Here is a 20,637-nt window from a genome sequence, read left to right as displayed (position 1 = left end):
CCGATTTGGCCACATTGAGATTCTGGCACAAAACCCTTTTAAGGGATGATGCCACCATAGCCAGGCTCTGCTGGCAGGAGCAGCTTAAACTGGAGAGCCAATGCTACCAAGCCCTTTTGGCCGCATATGAACTCAACAGGGAGGATTTACTAACTCTCCCTCCCATTGCACTCCGGAATCGAGTTTTTGATCTGGATGCAAACCAAGACAGGGCCACGATTGCTACCTCCCCCTTCTCTCCATGGTACCCAGACTTTAAGCCAAACCATGTTCTCTGTCAATATTTTGAGACAATCACGCACGCCCCCCCTCCGGAAAGCTTTTACGGAACTTTGGTTCCAGACAATGCCCTCAGCTTTCCTGGAAGGGCGATACCAGAAGATACCCCACTCTCAGCGGCTTTGTATTTTAGGCTGTGGGGCAGTTGAGGACATCATTCATTATATGCTGCACTGCCCTTTATATGATGACTCCAGAAGAAAATTTTTAGCTTCAATTATAAACTCTCATGGGGGCGGGCACCCCGGGGAATTAGTTAACATCCTTCTGGGTGACACAACTAGCTACGTTACACTGGCCGTAGCTAACTTTGCCTTTGCGGCTAAGAAACTGAGAGCCGCATACGCAAAAACCGTTCCGAGATAAAGCAGGAAAGAGTCTTTCTGCTTGCCTTGCGGCCTCTTGTGTAATTTACCAAATTTTGTGCATCATGTATCTCCCTAAATCTTGTGTACTATGTACTCTTTTATGTTTAGTTTTAAGTCTTACCTTTTATCTGCATGCCATTGCAATTGCCTATGGCTGTAATGCAATAAACTAATACAATTGTATTAGGACTTGAATTCTATGCAGTGCAAATCATAACACAATAAAATGCAACCTCAGAAAGAAAATAAGCAATTCAAACACAATGAAACATCACACAGCATCTAGCAACAGGCAGAAAAAATCATTAAGTGGTCCATCAAGACCCTCGGCAATTTTCAAGGAGTCAGTGGGGGGGGGGATTGGGTGTTGACAACAATTGCAAACTTTGCAATGGATCCATAATTCCACAGTTCCTTGTGGAATCTTTTTTCTTTTATTTTGCTTTCCTGTTCACCTTCAAGGTAACAGGGCGTCAGACCTGCCAAGAGGAGACGTGCTCAGGGCTGTCCTGAACTGACCCCCACCCCCACCCCGTGTTGCAAGAGGAGGGGAAGCGGGAGGAAAGCCACACCCCTTCATTGTGATTGGACACCTCTGCTGTTTGTAATCACAGACTGTGGAAGGCGAGGAGGGGGGATGGGGCTTGAGCAATCAATGGAAGGTTTTTTTGGGAAGGGGGGAAAGAATTCTGTTTCTAGCCTCTTTGAAACAGCTGCATGTGGAGCTGCAGGTTAGTTCTATAGACAGAAAACAGAACAAGGGTGCTGTTACTTTGGATCCCTGCAAGATGAGTGTGTGCATATATGCGTGTGTTCCTATATCTCACAGTGTGTTCCTCTTCCTCTCCTAGAGATAGCAAGCACCGTGGCTATGAATCACCCATCTGTCCAGTGGATTTGTCACCCTTGCTCAAGACCTGCAGGGCACAGCAGCATTTCTCAAAAGCATCCCTTAAGATTGGGCCACTCTGCTGCAGCAGGAGCAGCATCCACACCAGAATGAGCTAAGGACTGCTTCCTTGGCACTCTTCTCTTTGTGCCAAACCTGCGGCTCTTTCCCTGACCCCTTCAGAGCCTGCTTCGGCCAGGGTCAGGATGGCTGGTACACTTCGGCTTAAATCTGGATCAGCTCAGGTAGCGATGCAAGCAGACAACCGTGATGCTCCTGTCCAGACCGGTAGATAGATAATCCTGTGTTAGCAGCAGCAGCTGGAACGCGTGAAAGGGATCGCCGCCATCCGTGACCCCCCCGTTCCGGGTTCCCAAGGGGCAGCAGGTAAGGAGAGAGGCACACGCACACACGAAAAGGCAGGTGAGCTTGATGGAGAGACTGCGGCGATTTGATGTGTCTCTGTGTATTATTTTATTTTTGTGTGTAACAGTTAAGAGCGTGGGGGCTGTGGAGTTCAGGGGTGCACTTTGGAGGGAAATAGATGGAAGGGAATAACTTTTTGCAGGACAAACTGCTGTGTGGCAAAGGAGTCTGTGTTACAGACAGAGGCATGAAATGATGATATGCAAATAGATTTATTTAGCAGGCAGCTCCACAATTTGCATCTCACACGGCGAGAGACTGATTTGAAATCGTGAAGACCATCGAGCTGGGGTAGCTCAATTGGCCAGCAGGTAGCTACAATGCTCAGCCCACAGGATGAAAAGTTGTGGAGGAGGAAAGGGAGAGGTTGACAGTAAGAACCTTTATTTTCCTCCAAGCAGCTTACAAAGCTCTCTCTCTCCTCTCTAGCGGAGATGCAAATCCCTCCAGCTCAGCCCTCCGCTTTGGAGAGACCATTTCATACCTGACCATCTTCCTTCTGACTCCGCAGCAGGAAGATTTTTCACCTTGACTCCTGTCTGCAGTCTTCACTCTCCAACCTCACAAGGTTGTCCACTGTGCCGATCACATTTGACTTGCAAGGCAGGTGAGGAGGAGGAGGAGGAGAAGCACCTCCCCCCTTGGCTCTCTCTCCAGACTGGCCCAAGGCATTCCGCACAGGTATGGGCATTTTGAAGGAGGAAGGCAAAGGATCCCAGCGCATCAGAGGATCCGCAGGCACAAGGCGGACAGAAAGGGCATCTCCCTCTCTCCCTCCATGAGCCAGTGTGCGGAGGAGGCCGTTTTCCTGATGAGAAGCCAGCAAGTGAGCTGGCAACATCCAACTCTCTTCTCTGCTGGCATATTCCCAGTCTGATCAGGTGAGTTTGATGGAAACTCTGGAGCTTTGCCCTCCTCACAGTTGATAGATCCAGGCAGAAAAGTAAGATAGGCAGAACACGAGAGAGAGAGAGAGAGAGAGAGAGAGAGAGACTTGCTTTTCTTCTTGTGTCAAAAATTCAAAATGTAAGAACTCAGGAAGCAGCCTGATGCCCAGTCAGAATCTTGGTCCATCTAGCTCAGTATTGCCTACACTGACTGGCAGCAGCTCTCCAGGACTTCAGACAGGGAATCTCTCTCAGTCCTACCTGGAGATGCCAATGGGGATTGACCCTGGGACCTTGCTCTACCTCTGAGCTCTGGGCCTGTCCCCAAACCAACCAACAGGCATCATGTCTTGGGTGCTACTGGCGACGATTTCCACACAGTGTAAAAAGGTAAAGATGTCCCCGCACTTGTAGTGCGAGTTGTTTCCGACTCTTAGGGTGACATCTTGCAACGTTTACTAGGCAGACCGTATATATGGGGTGGGATTGCCAGCGTAACATAACATAAATAAAAACATGTATTTTATGATGAGCTACATATTAAGTGACATGCCCATGTGGCAGAGCTTTGTGTACAGGTTCGGCCCTCTGGCGTCTCCTGTTTGCGGCCTTGATGCTGCAGTTGGCTGGGGCAGCCAACTGGCACAGTAACCAGAGGATGTTGCAAACAATGTTGACTCTTCTGCAAGGATGAGGAAATTGGTGGCGCTCTAGATGAGGTTGGAATCCAGCTCCCATCAGCCCCAGCCAGCACGGCCAATGGTCAGAGATGATGGGAGTTGGAGCCCAGCAACATCTGGAGGGCCACAGTTTCCCAAGCCCTGCTCTATAGATACATGACCTCTTATTGGCAAGAGAACCAAGTATGCAAGTAGGGGAAGAGCTGTGGCTCAGTGCCAGAGCATCTGCCTTGCATGCAGAAGGTCCCAACTTCAATCCCCGACAGCATCTCCAGGTAGGGCTGGGAATGTCCCCTGCCTGAAATCCTGGAGAGCTGCTGCCAGTCAGTGTAGACAATACTGAGTTAGATGGGCCAATGGTCTGATGTTAAACTAGGCCAGAGGTTCCCAAACTGTGGTCATTCAGGTGGTCTGCAGAATGTCCACATGTCTGCCTGCACAGATGATTCTGTCTGGTACAAATGATCAGGCAAGTGTCTCATTTTCACTAAGGCAATGCTTTTCTTCAAGTAACAGTATACAACCCTTCCCTGGATCATCACCCCTGCTCAGCAGCTACGTAGCCACAATAAAGGTCTTGCAAGGTCCTTGCAAGACCTTTGTTGTTGTTATGTGCCTTTGAGTTGATTACGACTTATGACAACCCTATGTATTAGTGACCTCCAATAGCATCTGTTATAAACCATCCTGTTTAGATCTTAGAGGTGAGCTATTCAGCCAATTCAGCTCTAGCAGAGTTATCTTAGTCAGCAGTGGTCTGGCAGTGCTTGTAAAGGCACTGAGCCATCTTGCAAAAGTGCTTTACCTTGATCCATCAACTACCACTCCTAGAAAGTTGCAAATAGTTCTCACATCACTGTATGACATGCTCACCCTTTGCTCTTCATCTGAGGAGGCCTCAGGTTTGAGATCTGAAGAGGACCACACCTTGACCTATCCATTGGTTGGATGAAGGGATCGGGCAGGCATGGGCTGAAGGATCTCAGCCAGCAGAGAGGATGACAGCTTGCTCCAGCAAGAATCAGGGCTAAACCTAGATCTTATGTACTGACCTGAGACATTTGGATGCCTCCCTCCATCCCATGTACAAAATCTGGCCCGACTGGTAAGCAGCTTTTACTTCAACAGTGATGACAAGTCAGCGTCCTGCACCAGAGTCAGACCCTTGGTCCATCTAGCTCAGGATCATGTAGACTGACTGACAGCAGCTCTCCAAGGTTTTGGATAGAAAATATCTCCCAGCCTTACCTGGAGATGCTGGGGCTTGAACTTGGGACCTTCTGCATGCAAAGCAGATGAGCTGCCCCTCAGCCACAGCTAAGGATGGAAGGAGCTGTCAGTTTCAGGTCTCTCAGTTTCTTAATTAGTCAATCTTAAAATTCAGTTCTTCACATTTCTTCAGCAATCTGCTGTTTGTTTGTTTTTTAAATCATTAAAATTCTTCAGCATTTTTGTGTGAATTTCTCCTAACAAGCACATTTTTCTATGCAGTTTTGACTAATGTACACATTTGCAAGCGATTATTCCTAATATAATACATTGTTGTATGTTAGTTTCATGAATATGTTCATTTTTATGCACACTTTCCCCAAAACACGCATTTTCGTAAACATGGTTTGGTTCGAGAACTTCATCGCGAAAATTCAGAGAATTGCACATTTTGAAGGGTGGCTCTGTTTCTGGTGTCGTGTTGTTTTGGAAAGCATGAGTTTCATAGATTCAGCTTCAAATGCGAACTAAATTGACTTTCTCGCCCATTCCTGGCCACAGCCCTTCCTTTTAGGAATGGAGGAAGCAGCCTTATGCCAAGTCAGACCATTGGTCCATTTAGCTCAGTATTGTCTACACTGACTGGCAGTGGCTGCCGAGGGTTTCAGGTAAGAGGCATTCCCAGCCCTACCTGGAGATCCCATTGGGGATTGAACCTGGGACCTTCTGCTTGCAAGGCAGATGCTCTGCCACTGAGCGACGGCTCTTCCCCTCCAGGATCAGCTCGTACAGTTTTGCAAACCATTCTCACATCGCTGCATGACATGCACACTGTACAACTTGGCTCCCCTTTGAGCTGTGAGGACAGGCCCGTATCTTTTATTTTCTGCGTAAAGACCCCTCTTCTCTAGGTGGCTGGTGGAGGCAACCAGAGGCAGCGGCCTGAGATCCTCACGGCAAAGCAGGCAACTGAAGCCACCAGCCCCTCTGGATGCTGCCCTTTTACATTAGGCCAGTTGTTCATCAGAGATGGATTCCTGCAGCACATGAGACCTCTCCCTCTTTGCGGAGTGGAATTTATTGTCAGTGGCAGGTGCCTAGAGAACGTTTTGCAAGCAGCAGCCTCCCTGTCCTCCGGCCCCCTTCCACTCTCTCTCTGCAGCGTCTGTGCATCTGGCTGATGAAGGAAAAGAGCAACAGATTATCCAAGAGGGTCTGATAGGATGCAGGGAGGCAAGAGGGTCGTTCATTTAATAATAGCTGCAGGGTTCACGCGTCTGCATGGCCGCCCTCCCATATCTAATTGCATGTATTTATTTATGTCAGGGGTGGAGTCCCTTGTGAGCATCCTACCAGGGGGCCACATGCTGGTAGTGGGCAGAGCCAGGGGCAAAAGTGCGCGGAGCAGCAAAGGTAAAATTTACCTTTGTACACAAGGCTAGTTTCTACACACACACACACCCCTCTCTATCCAGGCAAGCAAGAGGTGTGGCCTGGGAAAAGGGGGTGTGGTCTGGGGAGAGTCCTGAGGGCCAGATAAAATGGTCTGGAGGGCCACCTTTGGCCCCCCGGCCTGAAGTTTCCTACCCCTGATTTATTATATTAGATTTTTTTTATCCTGGTCTTCCATAGTTTCTGAAGGACCTTGGCTTATAGCTGCCGCTGCTGCGTACAGCTCTGCTACCTCTTAACCTAGGGTGGAAAAGGGGTGAAGATTCACCTGTCTTTGGTTTGGGTATGTTTGGGAATGCCCAGAGAACCTTTCTGGGCTTTGTAGAGATCACTGTGCTCAGGGTTTATGCAAACCCTGCTAAACAACATCTTTATCCAGCGCTACAGTCTGAAAATGAGACTTAATGCCCAGAATTAATTTTTAAAAAAGAAAAGGTATTGGAAGTTCATGATTTCCTATAAGTAATTATGAATATGTACCTGAGTTTGCTTATTTCCTCATCTCTCCCAAACAGGTTTCCTTTTGTGCTGTGACTTTTTGGGATGTAAGCCTGTGGGCAGTGACTGTGCTGTTATTTATTTCAGCCATTCCGGGAGCCTTCATCCAGCCCCCTAGTTCCATTATGTGCATGACAGATCATGGTAATACTTAATAGGTACTTTGCCCATGCTTGAAATGTTTCCTTCTTGTTCATGATTTCTCATGCACAGGGATTATTTCGCTGAGATGAAAACTTGGCTTGAAAATTGCTTTCATGCCATGTAAGCACAGGCTTTGATTTCTGTCCTAGAATTCATGGTCCTGACGTGCAGTTTTCCTATCTTCCTTTCCTTCATCAAACTTCTAATCCTTGTTGTAGAGATAAGCTTGATATAGGCAGGCAGAAATCATTGGGAACTGAGATAGGTATCCAACAGTGCTCAGAGGAAGTTTGGGAACACTGAATAGATCCTTTCCTTATAGTTAGCAGAGAGTAAATAGTTTATGCAATTGTGCAACAAACAGGCATAAACTATTTATTCATGCCATAGAACCCTGCATTTCTTGATGCAGAAGTTAGCTTCTCTGCCTCCTTTCTTTTTTTAAAACTAAAAAAAGGACGAAGTATGTGCAGCACTGCTCATATTAATCGTTGGCAGCAGCACAAAAATCCCTGTCATTGCAGACTGTCAAGATCCACAGAGTTCTTCCGCAACATCCCATATTGGAGTCCTCCTCATTCTCTTGCCTCTTGTTTAATGCAGATTTTATTTTTTTACTTTAGATCCATAAATCAATTTTCACTTCATAAAATCCTAGAGCTGGAAGGAACCTCAGCAGTCATCCAGTCCAGCCCCTGCTTAGTGCTGGATCTACCGTGCAGGATCTTGCAGCTACAGCATCCCAGACTGCCTTTGCTTTTGCCTCCAGTGGAGGAGGAGAGCTTTGGTTTGATTTTAGAGCTAGAGTGTTCTTTACATTCTTTTTAGCTTTGCACTTTATGTGGAGACATTGCTCAAGGCTGAGTTCTGGAAGGTGCTGGTACATCCTTTATTTTTAGCGTTGGCAAGCTAGGAACATTTCAGCTTTCGTAAGTGAGATTAGATATGCCTGTCATCAACACCTTCCACAACAGTTGAGAGATTAGGGCCCATTAAATATGCCTTAAACCAGGCCAAGTTGTTTGTCCATTGAGCTCGTCTAGATTACTGCAATGCATTATACTTGCGGCTGCCTTTGATGACTGTTCGGAAACTGTAGCTGGTGCAGAATCAATTGCTAGAGGACAGGACACCTGAGTCGAATGGGGAAGGAAGGACAGTGGCTCAGTAGTAGAGAATCTGCCTTGCATGTGGAAGGTTCAGGTAAGGCTGTCTGAAAACCTGGAGAGGTGCTGCCAGTCAGTGTAGACAGTATTGAGCTTGGTGGGCTGTTGGCCTGACTCAGTATAAGGCAGCTTGCTATCTTTGTAGTTCAGTGGTAGAGCACTTGGTTTGCATGCAGGAGGGTCCCCACTTCAGTCCCTGGCATCTCCAGGGACGGCTGGCAATTTCCCCTCTCTGAAATCCTGGAGAGGTGCTGCTAGCCACAGGGGTCAGAGCTTGGAAAAGTTACTTTTTTTGAACTACAGCTCCCATCAGCCCAATGCAGTGGCCATGCTGGCTGGGGCTGATGGGAATTGTAGTTCAAAAAAAGTAACTTTTCCAAGCTCTGGATATTACTGAGCTAGGTTGACCAAAGGTCTAACTTACTCTACATGTTTCCAATGTTCCTTACTTTAAAGAGCAAGGATTTCTAATGAGAGTAAAATGGGGTTGGTCTTGCTAGTCTCTCTCTTCTGTAGAGTGGGTGCAGGAAAGCACAAGTTGTATTCTAGGGTTTGATGGGCAACCAAGTAGGTTTAGGCGAGGGAATCTGGACAGAAACGTCTGGCTTCAAAATCTGCAAAAGCAGTGCTGTTAACAACCTAGACCATTGCAGGGTGACTCAGGTCCCCTGTCCTCTAGCTATTGATTTTCCTGTCCATGTTGTTGCCATAGTACCGAATGATCCATCCCTCACCCAAAAATCCCTGGGCTTTTTCAGTGTTTTCTACAAATTGCTGTGTAGTACTCTATGAATTCCTTCTCAATTAAATGAGCTTTCTAAATCTGGACCATCTTTATTGTGCTATCGATTGCCCTTTCAGCAAGTTAATAACCTCTCAGGAGAGGAGCACTGTATTTTGAATACTTAGAAACCAGGCAATGCAGGACAGGCCATGATTGGCAGCAGAGAGGAACGCTGAGCCTGTGTAAAATGCAGGCTGCAGACAGATAATTGTTTTTGAACACTCGTCCCACCCTCACCTTCCTCCAAGAGTTGAAGGTGGAAGGACAGAGGCATTGGAGACTAGTGGCTCCAATGTCAGTGGGGCAATGAATCCACGCCAGGCTTTAGTCTGAACTCTCAAGGAGCTGTCCTGTCTGAAAATTGAGAGGTAGAAGGAGTTAATAGATGGTGTTTGAGTTGTGTGCAATCTTTCAGTTGGGACTGGGAGAGAGAGCTTCTTTCTCCCTAGGGTATAGAGCAAGTGTGGGGAACCTACAACTCCCATCAGCTTCAGCAAGCATGCTGAATGGCCAGGGATGATGGGAGTTGCAGTTCAGCACCATCGGGAGGGCCAGAGGTTCCCCACACCTGGTATATTACAACTTCTCCCTTGCTTTAGTCCCCCTGCGGCATCACAGCAACCGTTTCTCCAGTCCTCACCCTCATCTCAAGCCTATCTGCATGCCAAGCAACTAACACACCTACAATATTGTTGGAAGGACTGCCAGAAACTGCGATAGGGATGGGTTCAACAGGTCCAAAATAAATGTGGGCCCCTAAAGCGAGCAATAACCACCACAGCTACCCTATCCCAGTGTACCTGCTAGCTGGTGGGCATTCTGTTAGTTAGGAAGCAATTCAGGTCAAGAAGTAGCTATGCTAATTATTGTTATTGCCTAGGGGACACAATTCCTCAAACTTTGTTTCTCTTGATAAGTGAGAAAAATGGAGCTAACAAAGTTGACTTAAGCTGGTTTGCTGAGGTTGGAAGGGGACAGGTCGTAGCCCAGAGCACCTGCTGTGCATGCAGGTTTAGTCCCTGTCAACCAGGTAGTGCTGGGAACATCCCCTGTCTGAATCCCCAGAGAGCTGCTGCCAGTCAGTGTAGACAGTACTAAGATAGATGCACCAAAGGTCTGATTTAGTATAAGGCAGCTTTTTATGTTCCTGTGTTCCTAAACTAAATCCCAGTTTAGGATTTAGCTAATCCTATCTATTGCCTCTTCATAGATCCCCAAATAGGGTGGGGCCACAGGTTTATTTCAGGCTCCTTTTGTTTGTGGAGAACAGGAGAATGCAAGGAACATGAAGGTCGGGCAAGATACAGGCCAATAAATGCAGCCAGGGCAAGAGCACCGCAGCCTCTGATTAATTCATGTCTGCAAAGTGCTGTGAAGACATTGCCTTTAAACAAAAGAACAAACTCTCTTCCAGCCTGAAAAATCAGAGTAGGATGGGCTGTGGCATACAGAAGGAGAAGCAAACTTTTCCTTGCTGTGTGTAGATTTGCTTAATATGTTTTTAATAATGTTTTTAACCTTTTTAAAAAGTTTTTAAAATGTTTTTAACGTTGTTTTGTCTTGATGTATTTTAAGATTTGTTTTTATGATGTTTTAAAGTGTTTTTAGTGCCTTGTTTGCCGCCCTGGGCTCCTGCTGGGAGGAAGGGCGGGATACAACAAGGGAGAGGGCCTTCTCAGTGCTGGCTCCCAAATTATGGAATGATTTTTATGACAAGGTGCGCCTGGCGCCAACACTGTTATCTGTTCGGCACTAGGTCAAGACATTTCTCTTCTCCCAGGCATTTTAGCATGTGTTTTATATTGTTTTAAATTTTTAAATTGTGTTCTAAATTGTTTTTTAAAAGATGTATCTTAAATTGTATTTGTTTTTAGTTACTGTAAACCACCCAGAGAGCTTCGGCTATGGGGCGGTATACAAGTATAATAAATAAATAAATAGATAGTAGGCAGGGATGGGAAACAAATCTGGTTCAGTTCACATTCTAAGGCAACCCTACCAAATCTGCACTTCCCAAAACAATACACGAACGAAACACAGCTATAAAGCAAAATTTTGCACCTCTCTCCAAAATTTGCAGTGCAATTATCCAGCCAGGCAGCGTGTACACAAATGCATACACTAAGGGAAAGTGTGTTTAAAAATACATGTATTTGTGAAAACGATGATATACGCAATAGTTGACCTTTGTTTTTATTGTATTTTTAATTATTTTTATTGTATGGTGGTGGTTGTTTTTAACTTGTTGTAAACCACTTCGATGTTTTTAACAAAACAGCTGTATACAAATATATTTATAAATAATAAACAAATAAAATAAAATAGCCTGTAAAAATGCAATACATTGCTGAAAAGTGCTTGCAAAAATGTGTAATATTAGGAGAAACTCGCTCGCCAATGAATTTTCATGAGCCCTTAAAAAAAAGAAATCCACACATTGATGTGGAAAAATGGAGAACTGAACTTGAGATTGGAAAACTGAGAAACTGACATTGACAGATTTCCTCACCGCTAGTAGCAGTGAGGAGGCGGCAATGCCTTGGGCAATTTCAGTTTGCATAATGAAAGTGGATTAAAGCCCTCTGCTGTCGCCCTAGCACAACAAACCCAGTTTAAAAAGGAAACAGACTTTTTGTAGTTAGGAAACTGTCAGAGAAATGCAGTGAAAATTTGGGATGAATGAGTGACTTGACGTGAAGACGTATCCACATCCCACAAGCAGATCAGGACTGATGCTCATTGTTGTATAAGCTTCCCGCAAACAGATCAATAAAGACTGGATACAATCTAACCTCCAGGTAAGCTTTGCGGAAGATCAGTGCTTTATTTATAGGTTGCCTAGATGAGCCCTGTGCTTTCATATTCTGCACCAAATTAGCCAAATTATATGCAGAAAAGGAAAGCCGTGATGAGGTCTAGAGAAACTTGATTTTTAAAAAACAAATGAAAGCAAACATTCTGAGGAAGCTGAATTCTGCACCCAATAAACATTCAGTTCTTAGTCTTTACTAATGTAGAATTGCAAACATACACCCAACCCTGGTAAAACTACCATGAAGGTCAGAACATGAGAATCCCTGAACTAGTTCTTTGGATTTTGTTTTGTTTTGTAACTTTTTACCAATAGAACTCTCAGCAGAGATCCCTCTTCCAGCACAACCTATTTTTAATTCATTGCATTTTTTTAACTCCCCAGGAGATTTAAAATTAATGTGACAATGCATGAGTCACTCTTGCTTGAAGCTAAAGTCAGTGAAAAATACAAGTTCGCAAAGCTAAAAAAGAATTTCAAAATCCAGCAACAAAACAAACCACAGCTCAGTAAACTGTGATTCCGCCAGGTTATAAAAGAATGAGAATATATAATATTTCCTGTAATCCAAAATCCTAGTGATGTATCATGTTGCTATAAAGATTAATGATCCCAAAATATAAGGAGTTGAAACTATGTCATCCTCAGAGTAGACCCATTAAAATAAATGGACATTATTAAGTTGTTCTTTGATTTCAGTGGATCTGCTCTGAGTATGGCACAGCTGGATTCAGCCTAAAGAGTTTTATTTTGGTATCTGGCATTGTTTTTCAAAGTAGTGCATTGATTGAATAAAGGATTCCTGAACTGAGCAGGGGGTTGGACTCGATGAACTTAATGGCCCCTTCCATCTTTACTATTCTATGATTCTGTGAAATTCAGATTGCACAATTATAGTTGGTTGGGAGGTCTTGCAGGACAAACCCGCCTCCCCAAAAGATCAGACTTTTTGCGATCAGGAAAGTGATGTGAAAACATACTTTCAGGTAATGGTCCTGAGTTCTTCGTGTGCTCACAGCAGAGGATGCTATTGTGTATGTAGTGCAGTTTGCAAAGCGCGATGGAGCTGAATAAGATCTTCCATGAGACTGTTGAGGCTGGAGGTATCTTGTTCTTCCATGGGGCTTAATTTGGAGGTCCACCATATTTCTCTGAATGTATATTATATGTACCTCTCCCACTTCTGCAGGCTCAATGTTGGTGAGGATGTGAAAGATGGCTGAGAGCTCTCAAATTGCTGCTGGTCCTTTTGCGGCAAAGTCTTCTCCCCGACCATATCTTCAGCAGGATGGTGGGCTTACTGGTTCCCAGCATTTAGTCAATCACCTCGCTGGTTCCGGCAAAGAAGAGGACTGGGAAGATGAAGATGGGAATGAACTGATATTTGCCTTAGACGATGAGGAAGATGTATCTCCTGACTCAGCTGACCTTTTTTCTCCATGTGAAGAAATCGGGAAACAGGAAGTCCCCCAAGCAGAGTCCATGTTCCTTATGCCATCCCCTCTCCCCTCTCCTCCTGAATCAGATTTCTTGCCTGCCCTCCCCATCTCTAATTCACCCAGCTTCCCACCCCAGAGGTGTGCCGGCCTCATAAACCCTCAAGGCCCCAAACCATTCCTCAACTTGGTGAAATCCCTGTCAACTGAAATTGAACCCCGGGACGGTTCTTCCCTGAAGCCCCAGCCGCTGTTGAGTTTGGTCAAATCCATTTCCACGGAGATTTCCCGGCTGGAGCCAGAGGTGACACAGTCCAAGTCTGATTCTAAGCTCAACGTCCACCTGTGGCGGCAGATCACCCAGCCGAAGGGCAAAAATGGGGATTCCAGGACAGCCCCTTCCTCTCCCAACATTTCCCCCTCAGAGAGCAAAAGCAGTTTCCTCAAGGCCCAGGAGGCCAAATTTGAGGACACCAAAAGGCGGTTTTCAGAGGCCATGCATGAACCCCTTAGTCGGCTCAGCAAAATAATTGGGGAAGAGAATAACCTCTCACCAAAACACAAATCCCCCCTTTCTGGCCGCCACGTCCACGATTTGCCATCTAGCCACAGCAAGGAGGCCATCTTGGAAGCCAAGGCAGAATGCCCCAGTGAGACTGATCCGCATGGGGCTGTTTCAGGCCAGCCATCTGGAAGGAGGCAAGCTGAGGAATATTTCCCCACTGAGCAGAAGTGGGGACCCTCCTTGAACTGCCAATATGAAATCTGCTCCTACGGAGATGTCATCCAGGTGGCAGACATAGCTCAGGACGAGAGTGGAGATGCAGAGGAAGTGCGGACGTTTCAGCCTCTGGACACCCTCCGCCCCGCCAAGCCTTGCAGCAGAGTGCCGTGTAAAGCCCTTGCCTGCATCGCAATCTTGGCCTACAACTATTTTGTCCTGCCGCTTCCTGCTTTCCTCTCGGGCCTCTGCCTTGGCATGGCTTGTGGGTTCATGATGGGCTTCCTGATCATTCTTCTGCTGGTGCCAAAGCAGGGCCTGTCTCCACGGAAAAGGCAGACACCTCAGGACAAGCTGCCGCCTGAGATGCTACATCAGCAGCCTCGGGAACCCAACATGCTTAAGGTAGGAGACATCAGAAGGTGCCTTATAGCGAGCCAGGCCATTGGTCCATCTAGCCTAGTATTGTCTACAATGACGGGCAGCAGTTTTCCAGGGTTTCAGACAGAGGATTTACCCAGCCCTACCTGGAGATGCCACTGGGGATTGAACCTGGAGCCTTCTGCATGCAAAGCAGGTGTTCCACCACTGAGCGACGGCCTATTCCCCAACAAATTGCCCAGTGGAACCAATTTGAGGCAAAATGGTGAAACAAAGATCCCTTCATTTTAATTTGCTTCCCGATATCGGAACGGATACTCTTTTAATTTAAATAAAATCATACAGACCTAACTATAGTTGGAGAAAACATTATGGCAAGAGGTCAAGATTCATGTAAAAAATAAAATTATGGCAACTGCAACAACCCAGAGGTTTGTTTTTTTAAAAAAAGCAGGGGCATTTTATTTTATTTTACTGTCAGTTGGCATTCCTATTGGTCAAATGGTTTTATATCATGCAGTATGTTATATTTTAAAGTATTTGTAATTTTTTTTTAATTGAATTTGATTGTGTACTGCCCTGAGAACCTTCAGGTTCAAGAGCGGGTTAAAAATGGAATCAATCAATAAATCGATCAGTCTTATGCTAGACATTGCCCCACTCTTGACAAGGGGCCCTTGGTGGTGGTGGTGGCGGTGGCGGGTAGCCAGAATCTCTCAGTGAAGCAGCACCCTTTTCTATGCAATTCCAGTAGCTCTTGGGAGACTATGGCTATGTCTCCCAAGGTCTGTTTCCTGCAGCATTCAAAAGCACAGGAGGGGAGAGTGCTCTTGTGCTCAGGTCCTGCTTGTGGGCTTTCCAAAAGGCATCTGGTTGGCCACTGTGAGAACAGGATGCTGGACTGGATGGGGCCCCGTTGGCCTGATCCAACAGGCTGTTTTTTGCATTAAAGTGGGGATTTGAACCTGGATCTCTCAGGTCCTAGTCCAACCCGCATGGCCAGTATGTCAGGTTGGGTGCATGGGTGGGATTTGATTCAGTTGGTATTTAAGGGCAAACCTACCTAATTTACACTTTCCAAAACAATAAACTGGCATTTCTCTGAAGTTTGCAGTGCAGTTCTCCAGCCAAGTAACATGTGCCAAAATATGTACACTAGGGTAAGGTGTGCATAAAAATGCAAATAACATTTTAAAATGCATTATATTAGGGAAATTGCTTTGCAAAGGTGTCTATATTAGGAAAAATTGCACACAAAAATGTGCATGTTAGGAGAAAATCACTGATTCATTCATTTTCATGAGGACTGAAACAAAAAAGAATCAGACACTGATGTGGAAATGAACTTAAAATTAGAAAAATGAGAAACTGGGAAAAAGAGAAATTGACAGATTCACTCGTCCCTAATTTCAGGGCAAGGGAGGAAAGAGGGAGGAGCAACCCTCCTCTCTTCTCTGCCGCACACCTCCCTTGCGACTCCCACCCAAGGGACAGAAGTTGGTTTTTTAGCGGGGCGTGGGTGGTGTTGGGAGTGGGTGGCAGAGAAGCAGGAGGGCAATTTCCCCAAGTGGTCAGGTTGACTCAGAAACATTTCCCAAGTAACTTGGGCAATTTCCAAGTTAATCTGAGGCAAGCTTGGAAGAGTACGCCCATCTTCAGCTTCAAGGAGGCGCCGGCCTACTTAACTGCAGAAATAATGGTTGCCCAGCAACAAAGGCTGAGGCGCTCTGCTCCCCTTCTTGTTGCGGCACGAAGAAGCCTCCGAGACAACAATGGCCCCATCCTCTCCCAACGTTGCGTCATTCGTTACTGATACAATTCCCCCGCCACTTAATTATGTGAGATAATTCCTCTTCCACAGAGAACCAAAACCTGGGCTACCACCTTGAATCGGTTAGATTAATTGATTGGAAACCTTTTTAATCAACTAAGAAGGCATCCTCAGTGAATGGAGCAATTATTATTATTGTTATTATATTGTTATTATTGCTATTTATTCATTTATTATTTTATTTATTAAATTTCTATCCCGCCCTTCCTGGGAACATAGGAAACTGCCTCATATGGAGTCAGACCAATTGGACCATCTAGCTCAGTACTGTCTGCACTGACTGGCAGCAGCTCTCCAGGGTTTGCAGGCAGGAGTCTTCCCCAGCCCTACCTGGGGATGCCATCAGGGACTGAACCTGGGGCCCTCTGCATGCAGAGCAGGTGCGCTGCCACTGAGCTACAGCCCAGGAGCCCAAGGTGACAAACACACAAGCAATAAAACAATCAAAACATCTTTTTCAGAGAGAGTCTCATGGGCCACCTTTGGCCACCAAGCCTGAGGATCCCTCTTCCTGGTCTATGATGACTGGCAGAGCAGCCCCAGTCTCAGGCCTTTCCCATCCGCTATTTCCTGTTCCTTTTTTTATCTGGAGATGACATGGTTTGATCCTAGGATCTCCTTCAGCATGCAAAATATGCACTATACCACTGAGTGATGAGCCTTCTCCTATATGCACGTGCTATCTGAAAGCAAAAGAAGTATGACTTTCCCCCTTCCAAAACTATTGTTTTAGTCAGTTGCAAGCAGATTTTGTTGTTGTTGTTAAGTCACTTCAAATCGACCACGACTTATGGCGACCCTATGAAGCAGCGACCTCCAAGAGCATCTGTCATGAACTACTCTGTTCAGATCTTGTAAGTTCAGGTCTGTGGCTTCCTTTTGGAATCAATCCATCTCTTGTTTGGCCTTCCTCTTTTTCTACTCCTTTCTGTTTTTAGGCAGATGTCATTGATTAATTTCTTAAACTGCTTCAAAGCCGTGTTGTCGTGTAAGCTATATGTAAAATGCTAATGCTACCTCTTCAGTATTGGATTTCTTAGATTAGGAATATGCTTTTGAGTATATTCCTAGAGGGCTCTAATAAATCCATTATTGAATAGGGGGCAATTGTCTGAATATCTCTTAGACCCACTATGATTGTTAGCGCTTAACTCGTCATCTTTCTTCTTCTGAGGCTGTGATTACGTATTTTTCAGTGTGTATGTTCTTTAATGGTTGGTTGATCACAATAAATGTTTGATTGATTGATTAATAATAGTGCTAATTCAGTTTGACTAATGTTAGGACAACCGCCCTAAGAAAAACGAATGCTTTTATGCCGGGGTAGCTGATGTGATACCCTCCAGATGTTGCTGGACTAAAACTCCCACCAGCTCCAGCCAGCACAGCCAACAGTCAGGGGTGATGGGAGGTGTAATCCAGCAACTTCTGGAAAGCACCATGTTGGCTAACCCTGTTTTATACCATGCAGACCTGGTAAGTCTCCCACAGAGCTGTTTCTTTCCAGGGATGGATGAATGAAATGTATTTCTACGATCCTGAGATCTACCACCCATCGCTTACCCATTCTGTGTTCGTGTCCTTGGAGGATGCCAGTATGAAGCTCTCCTACCCCAAGAACAACATCTCTCGGCGAGCCACCTTTGAGGAAGAGATCTGCGAGGTGGCTTTTGTGAGTCACCGCCATTACAAAATGAGCGGTGCAAAGGTGAGGCTCCAGTGGGCAAAGAGTTTACACCATGGTTGCCTGATTCACAAGAGCGGGCCAGCAAAAAACCAGGGACAGAAGTCGAGAAGCAGGTGCTTGGTACTTGCTGAGTTGCAGGCAATTGGCATATCAGTCCAGCAGACAAAGCAAAGGCCAAACCACACATATGCTGCACTGAATTCTGCAAATTCAGATATATAGCTGCCTTCACGAAGCGCTTTAGAAGATATAACAGATGTAAAAATCATGCAAGTCAAAACACTGTTAGCAATGCCACATAATAGGCATTCCGCTCTTGTCAGAAATCATTCTTTAGTGTGGCAGTGCCTGCTCTTCGGAACTCCCTGCCTGTTGACATCAGGCAGATGTATTCCTTTCAGCACCTGCTTAAAACATAGGCAAGCCTTTCCAGACACACAGATGTTGATCTGTTGTCATCTCTTTAGCTGGTAGCTGTTTTGTTTGTTTTAAATATGTTGTTAATTACTTGTTTTTTCACTGTTTTTACTGGTAATTTTTCATGTTTTTGGTCTAGTGGTTTTTACATTCAAGCAGTATAATACATTTTGTTATATTTATTTATTTATTACATCTGTATCCCGCCCCATAGCTGAAGCAATTAAACAAATAAACAAATAAAATAAATGAATTTGGACTTCTGTGAACTTGCGTCATAGGAACAGAGGAAGCTGCCTTGTACAGAATCAGACCATTGGTCCATCTAGTACATTATCGCCTACACTAGCTGGCAGCAGCTGCCTCTGCAGGGTTTCAGACGGGTCTCTCCCAGCCCTCCTGGAGATGCCATCAGGGATTGAAACTGAGTCCTCCTGCATGCAGTTACTAGCATAGTTTTACAGTCTCCTGTGGATTTATACCTTCTGTTGGTATTCCAGATCTTTCTCTCCCCACCTGGGCTGGCCCGCAAGCGGATGTGGAACAAGAAATACCCCATCTGCATTCTCTTCCCTGAGCAAGATGACTTCACTTGCAAAGGGTCCAGTGAGCATGACGTGGACCACGGAAGAGAGAAGACTGCGACGAGGAGGCAGGCACCAGCCCAGGAGACCCCTCCCAGACATCCGGCTGAGCCTCAGGAAAGGACTCTTTACCTCTTTGGCAGAACGGGAAGGGATAAAGAGGAATGGTTTCAGCATCTTGTGAGGGCCTCCCAAGCCGAAGGTTGTGAGCCATGCAATGCCAATGCAGGTGAGCTCCGGCCAGGTAAAGAAAGAAATGTATTCACCACAAGGCTCAGATTCTCTTTCAGATGCTTTTTAACTTGGATGTCTTAGGGCAAAACTGGTGAGAAGGGGCCCATGCAACTAGTGGGTCCTGCTGGTTGAGTTTGGGACATTCTTGACTCAGCAAAGCTTAGGCTTCACCTTTCAGTAGCTCCACTTCTCTGGGAGAATTCTTTGCAATGTTTAAAGGGCTGGCATCCTGTTTTGCAGTTTCCTGCTCCTGTGTGGCAGTGAAGCAGGAGAGGTTGCAAGGGAATCAGACTCTGAGAATGAGGAAAGAGCCACATCCACTGGTTTGTGCTGTGTAGGTGCTGAGGGCTATCCCTTGAGTCGGGTGGCTTGTGCATCAACCGAGTTGGGGTCCTCCTCAGGCCAACACTGGGTCCTTGAGGCAGGTGACATGACACCATAGTCCAAAAATCCTTGATTTTTTCAAATAACTTCCTTAGCTACGGGAAGGGGGAAATTGCAGTGCAAGCACTAAAGCAGGGGGCACTGGAGAGAGAATATGACCACTGGAAATTATTTGGCATTCCCTTTGGCATTTGAAATTTACCAGCTACTGCCCACACAAACACTAGACTATCTTCAAAACCACAAGGACAAGACACTTGCCAAAAAACAGAAAGTAAAGATTTTCAGGAAGCTGAATTCTGAAGCGAAAGCCATGTTCTCCATGAGCACCAACTTAACTTTCCTGCTGCTGATCTCCACCTCTTTCTCTTGGCCAGGTTTAAACCAGCTTGGCCCATCAGGGAAGGGGACATGCAGCAACAGCCAGGACAGCACAGAAGATCTCCATTCTCTGGTCAAGTCCACGGACCTTGTCGCAAATGTCCGAGAGAAGCTCCTCTTGGATTATAACACGTACATGTCCCGGATAGTCCCGACGCCGAACAGCTGCAGCCCACCCGAGAGCCCCTGCCACAGCACAACAGGCAGCCCAAAGCCAAAAAAGGTGAGGCCACCTTGAGTTGTCCTGGACACCCAGAAATGGAGGGATGCTTTCAGAGTCCCCCAGCCAGGGGCAAAGGGTTAAACACCTCTGCATGCTACTTCCCTCCTCTAAATCATTTCTTCCCCAAGCAGCTTTTTTTTTTAAGTCATTGCTGTCCTGGCCAACCCCGTAGGATTCAGACTCAGACTCACTGGTGTGTTTGTTCTCCATTATTTATTTATTTATTTGTTGCATTTGTATACTGCCCCATAGCCGAAGTTCTCTGGGCGGTTTACAACAATTAAGAACATTAAAAACAAATATACAAATTTAAAAAACACATTTTAAAAAGCAATTTAAAACACATTCTAAAATGCCTGGGAGAAGAGGAAAGTCTTGACCTGGCGCCGAAAAGATAACAGTGTTGGTGCCAGGCGCACCTCGTCAAGAACATCATTCCATAATTATACTTCATGTGAAATCTTAGCTCACAGCGTTTCACAGATCAGCTTACAGTGTCTCTACGCAGCATAACTAGGCCTGGCCAAGACGTTGTCACCGCAGTTAAACACTCCCCTGAGGCCCTTTAAATAGGCTTGGGGCAGGCTTTCTATTTGTGTGGGGAAGTTTCTCTGAATGGGATTACATAAGCAACCGAGCACTCCTATGAGCAGGTTGAAAAGTGGGTGCTCTCTGCTGGCACCTGCACATCAGCTGGCACAACCTTCGCGGCAGTGGCGGCACTTCAGTCAGATCCTCCTCTAACGCCGCCTCGGTTGAGCCTC

The 20,637-nt window shown here is 45.8% G+C and overlaps 1 protein-coding gene across 7 annotated transcripts in view; it reads left to right on the top strand.

Moving 5' to 3' along the window:
* Nucleotides 1-1,300: 1,300 nt before the first annotated feature.
* Nucleotides 1,301-20,637, top strand: part of LOC133371611 (testis-expressed protein 2-like) — a 35,100-nt gene continuing 15,763 nt past the window's right edge. Inside the window, exons 1-8 of one of the 7 annotated variants that reach the window (XM_061599145.1) lie at nt 1,301-1,378; nt 1,499-1,923; nt 2,474-2,843; nt 4,425-4,634; nt 12,784-14,156; nt 17,471-17,671; nt 18,568-18,880; nt 19,647-19,873. In XM_061599145.1, the coding sequence (XP_061455129.1) occupies nt 12,810-14,156; nt 17,471-17,671; nt 18,568-18,880; nt 19,647-19,873 (2,088 nt within the window). In that variant the 5' untranslated portion in view covers nt 1,301-1,378; nt 1,499-1,923; nt 2,474-2,843; nt 4,425-4,634; nt 12,784-12,809. Of the gene's footprint in view, nt 1,379-1,498; nt 1,960-2,391; nt 2,844-4,424; nt 4,635-11,521; nt 11,581-12,783; nt 14,157-17,470; nt 17,672-18,567; nt 18,881-19,646; nt 19,874-20,637 lie in introns of those variants that run through there. The other 6 variants (XM_061599144.1, XM_061599143.1, XM_061599147.1 and 3 more) reach the window with 6 other exon arrangements.

The sequence above is a fragment of the Rhineura floridana genome, chromosome 17 (genome assembly GCF_030035675.1).
Source record: "Rhineura floridana isolate rRhiFlo1 chromosome 17, rRhiFlo1.hap2, whole genome shotgun sequence".
In the NCBI taxonomy this organism is placed as follows: Eukaryota; Metazoa; Chordata; class Lepidosauria; order Squamata; family Rhineuridae; genus Rhineura; species Rhineura floridana.
Note: the sequence above shows the minus strand (reverse complement) of the source record. Positions and strands in the feature narration are given on the sequence as shown.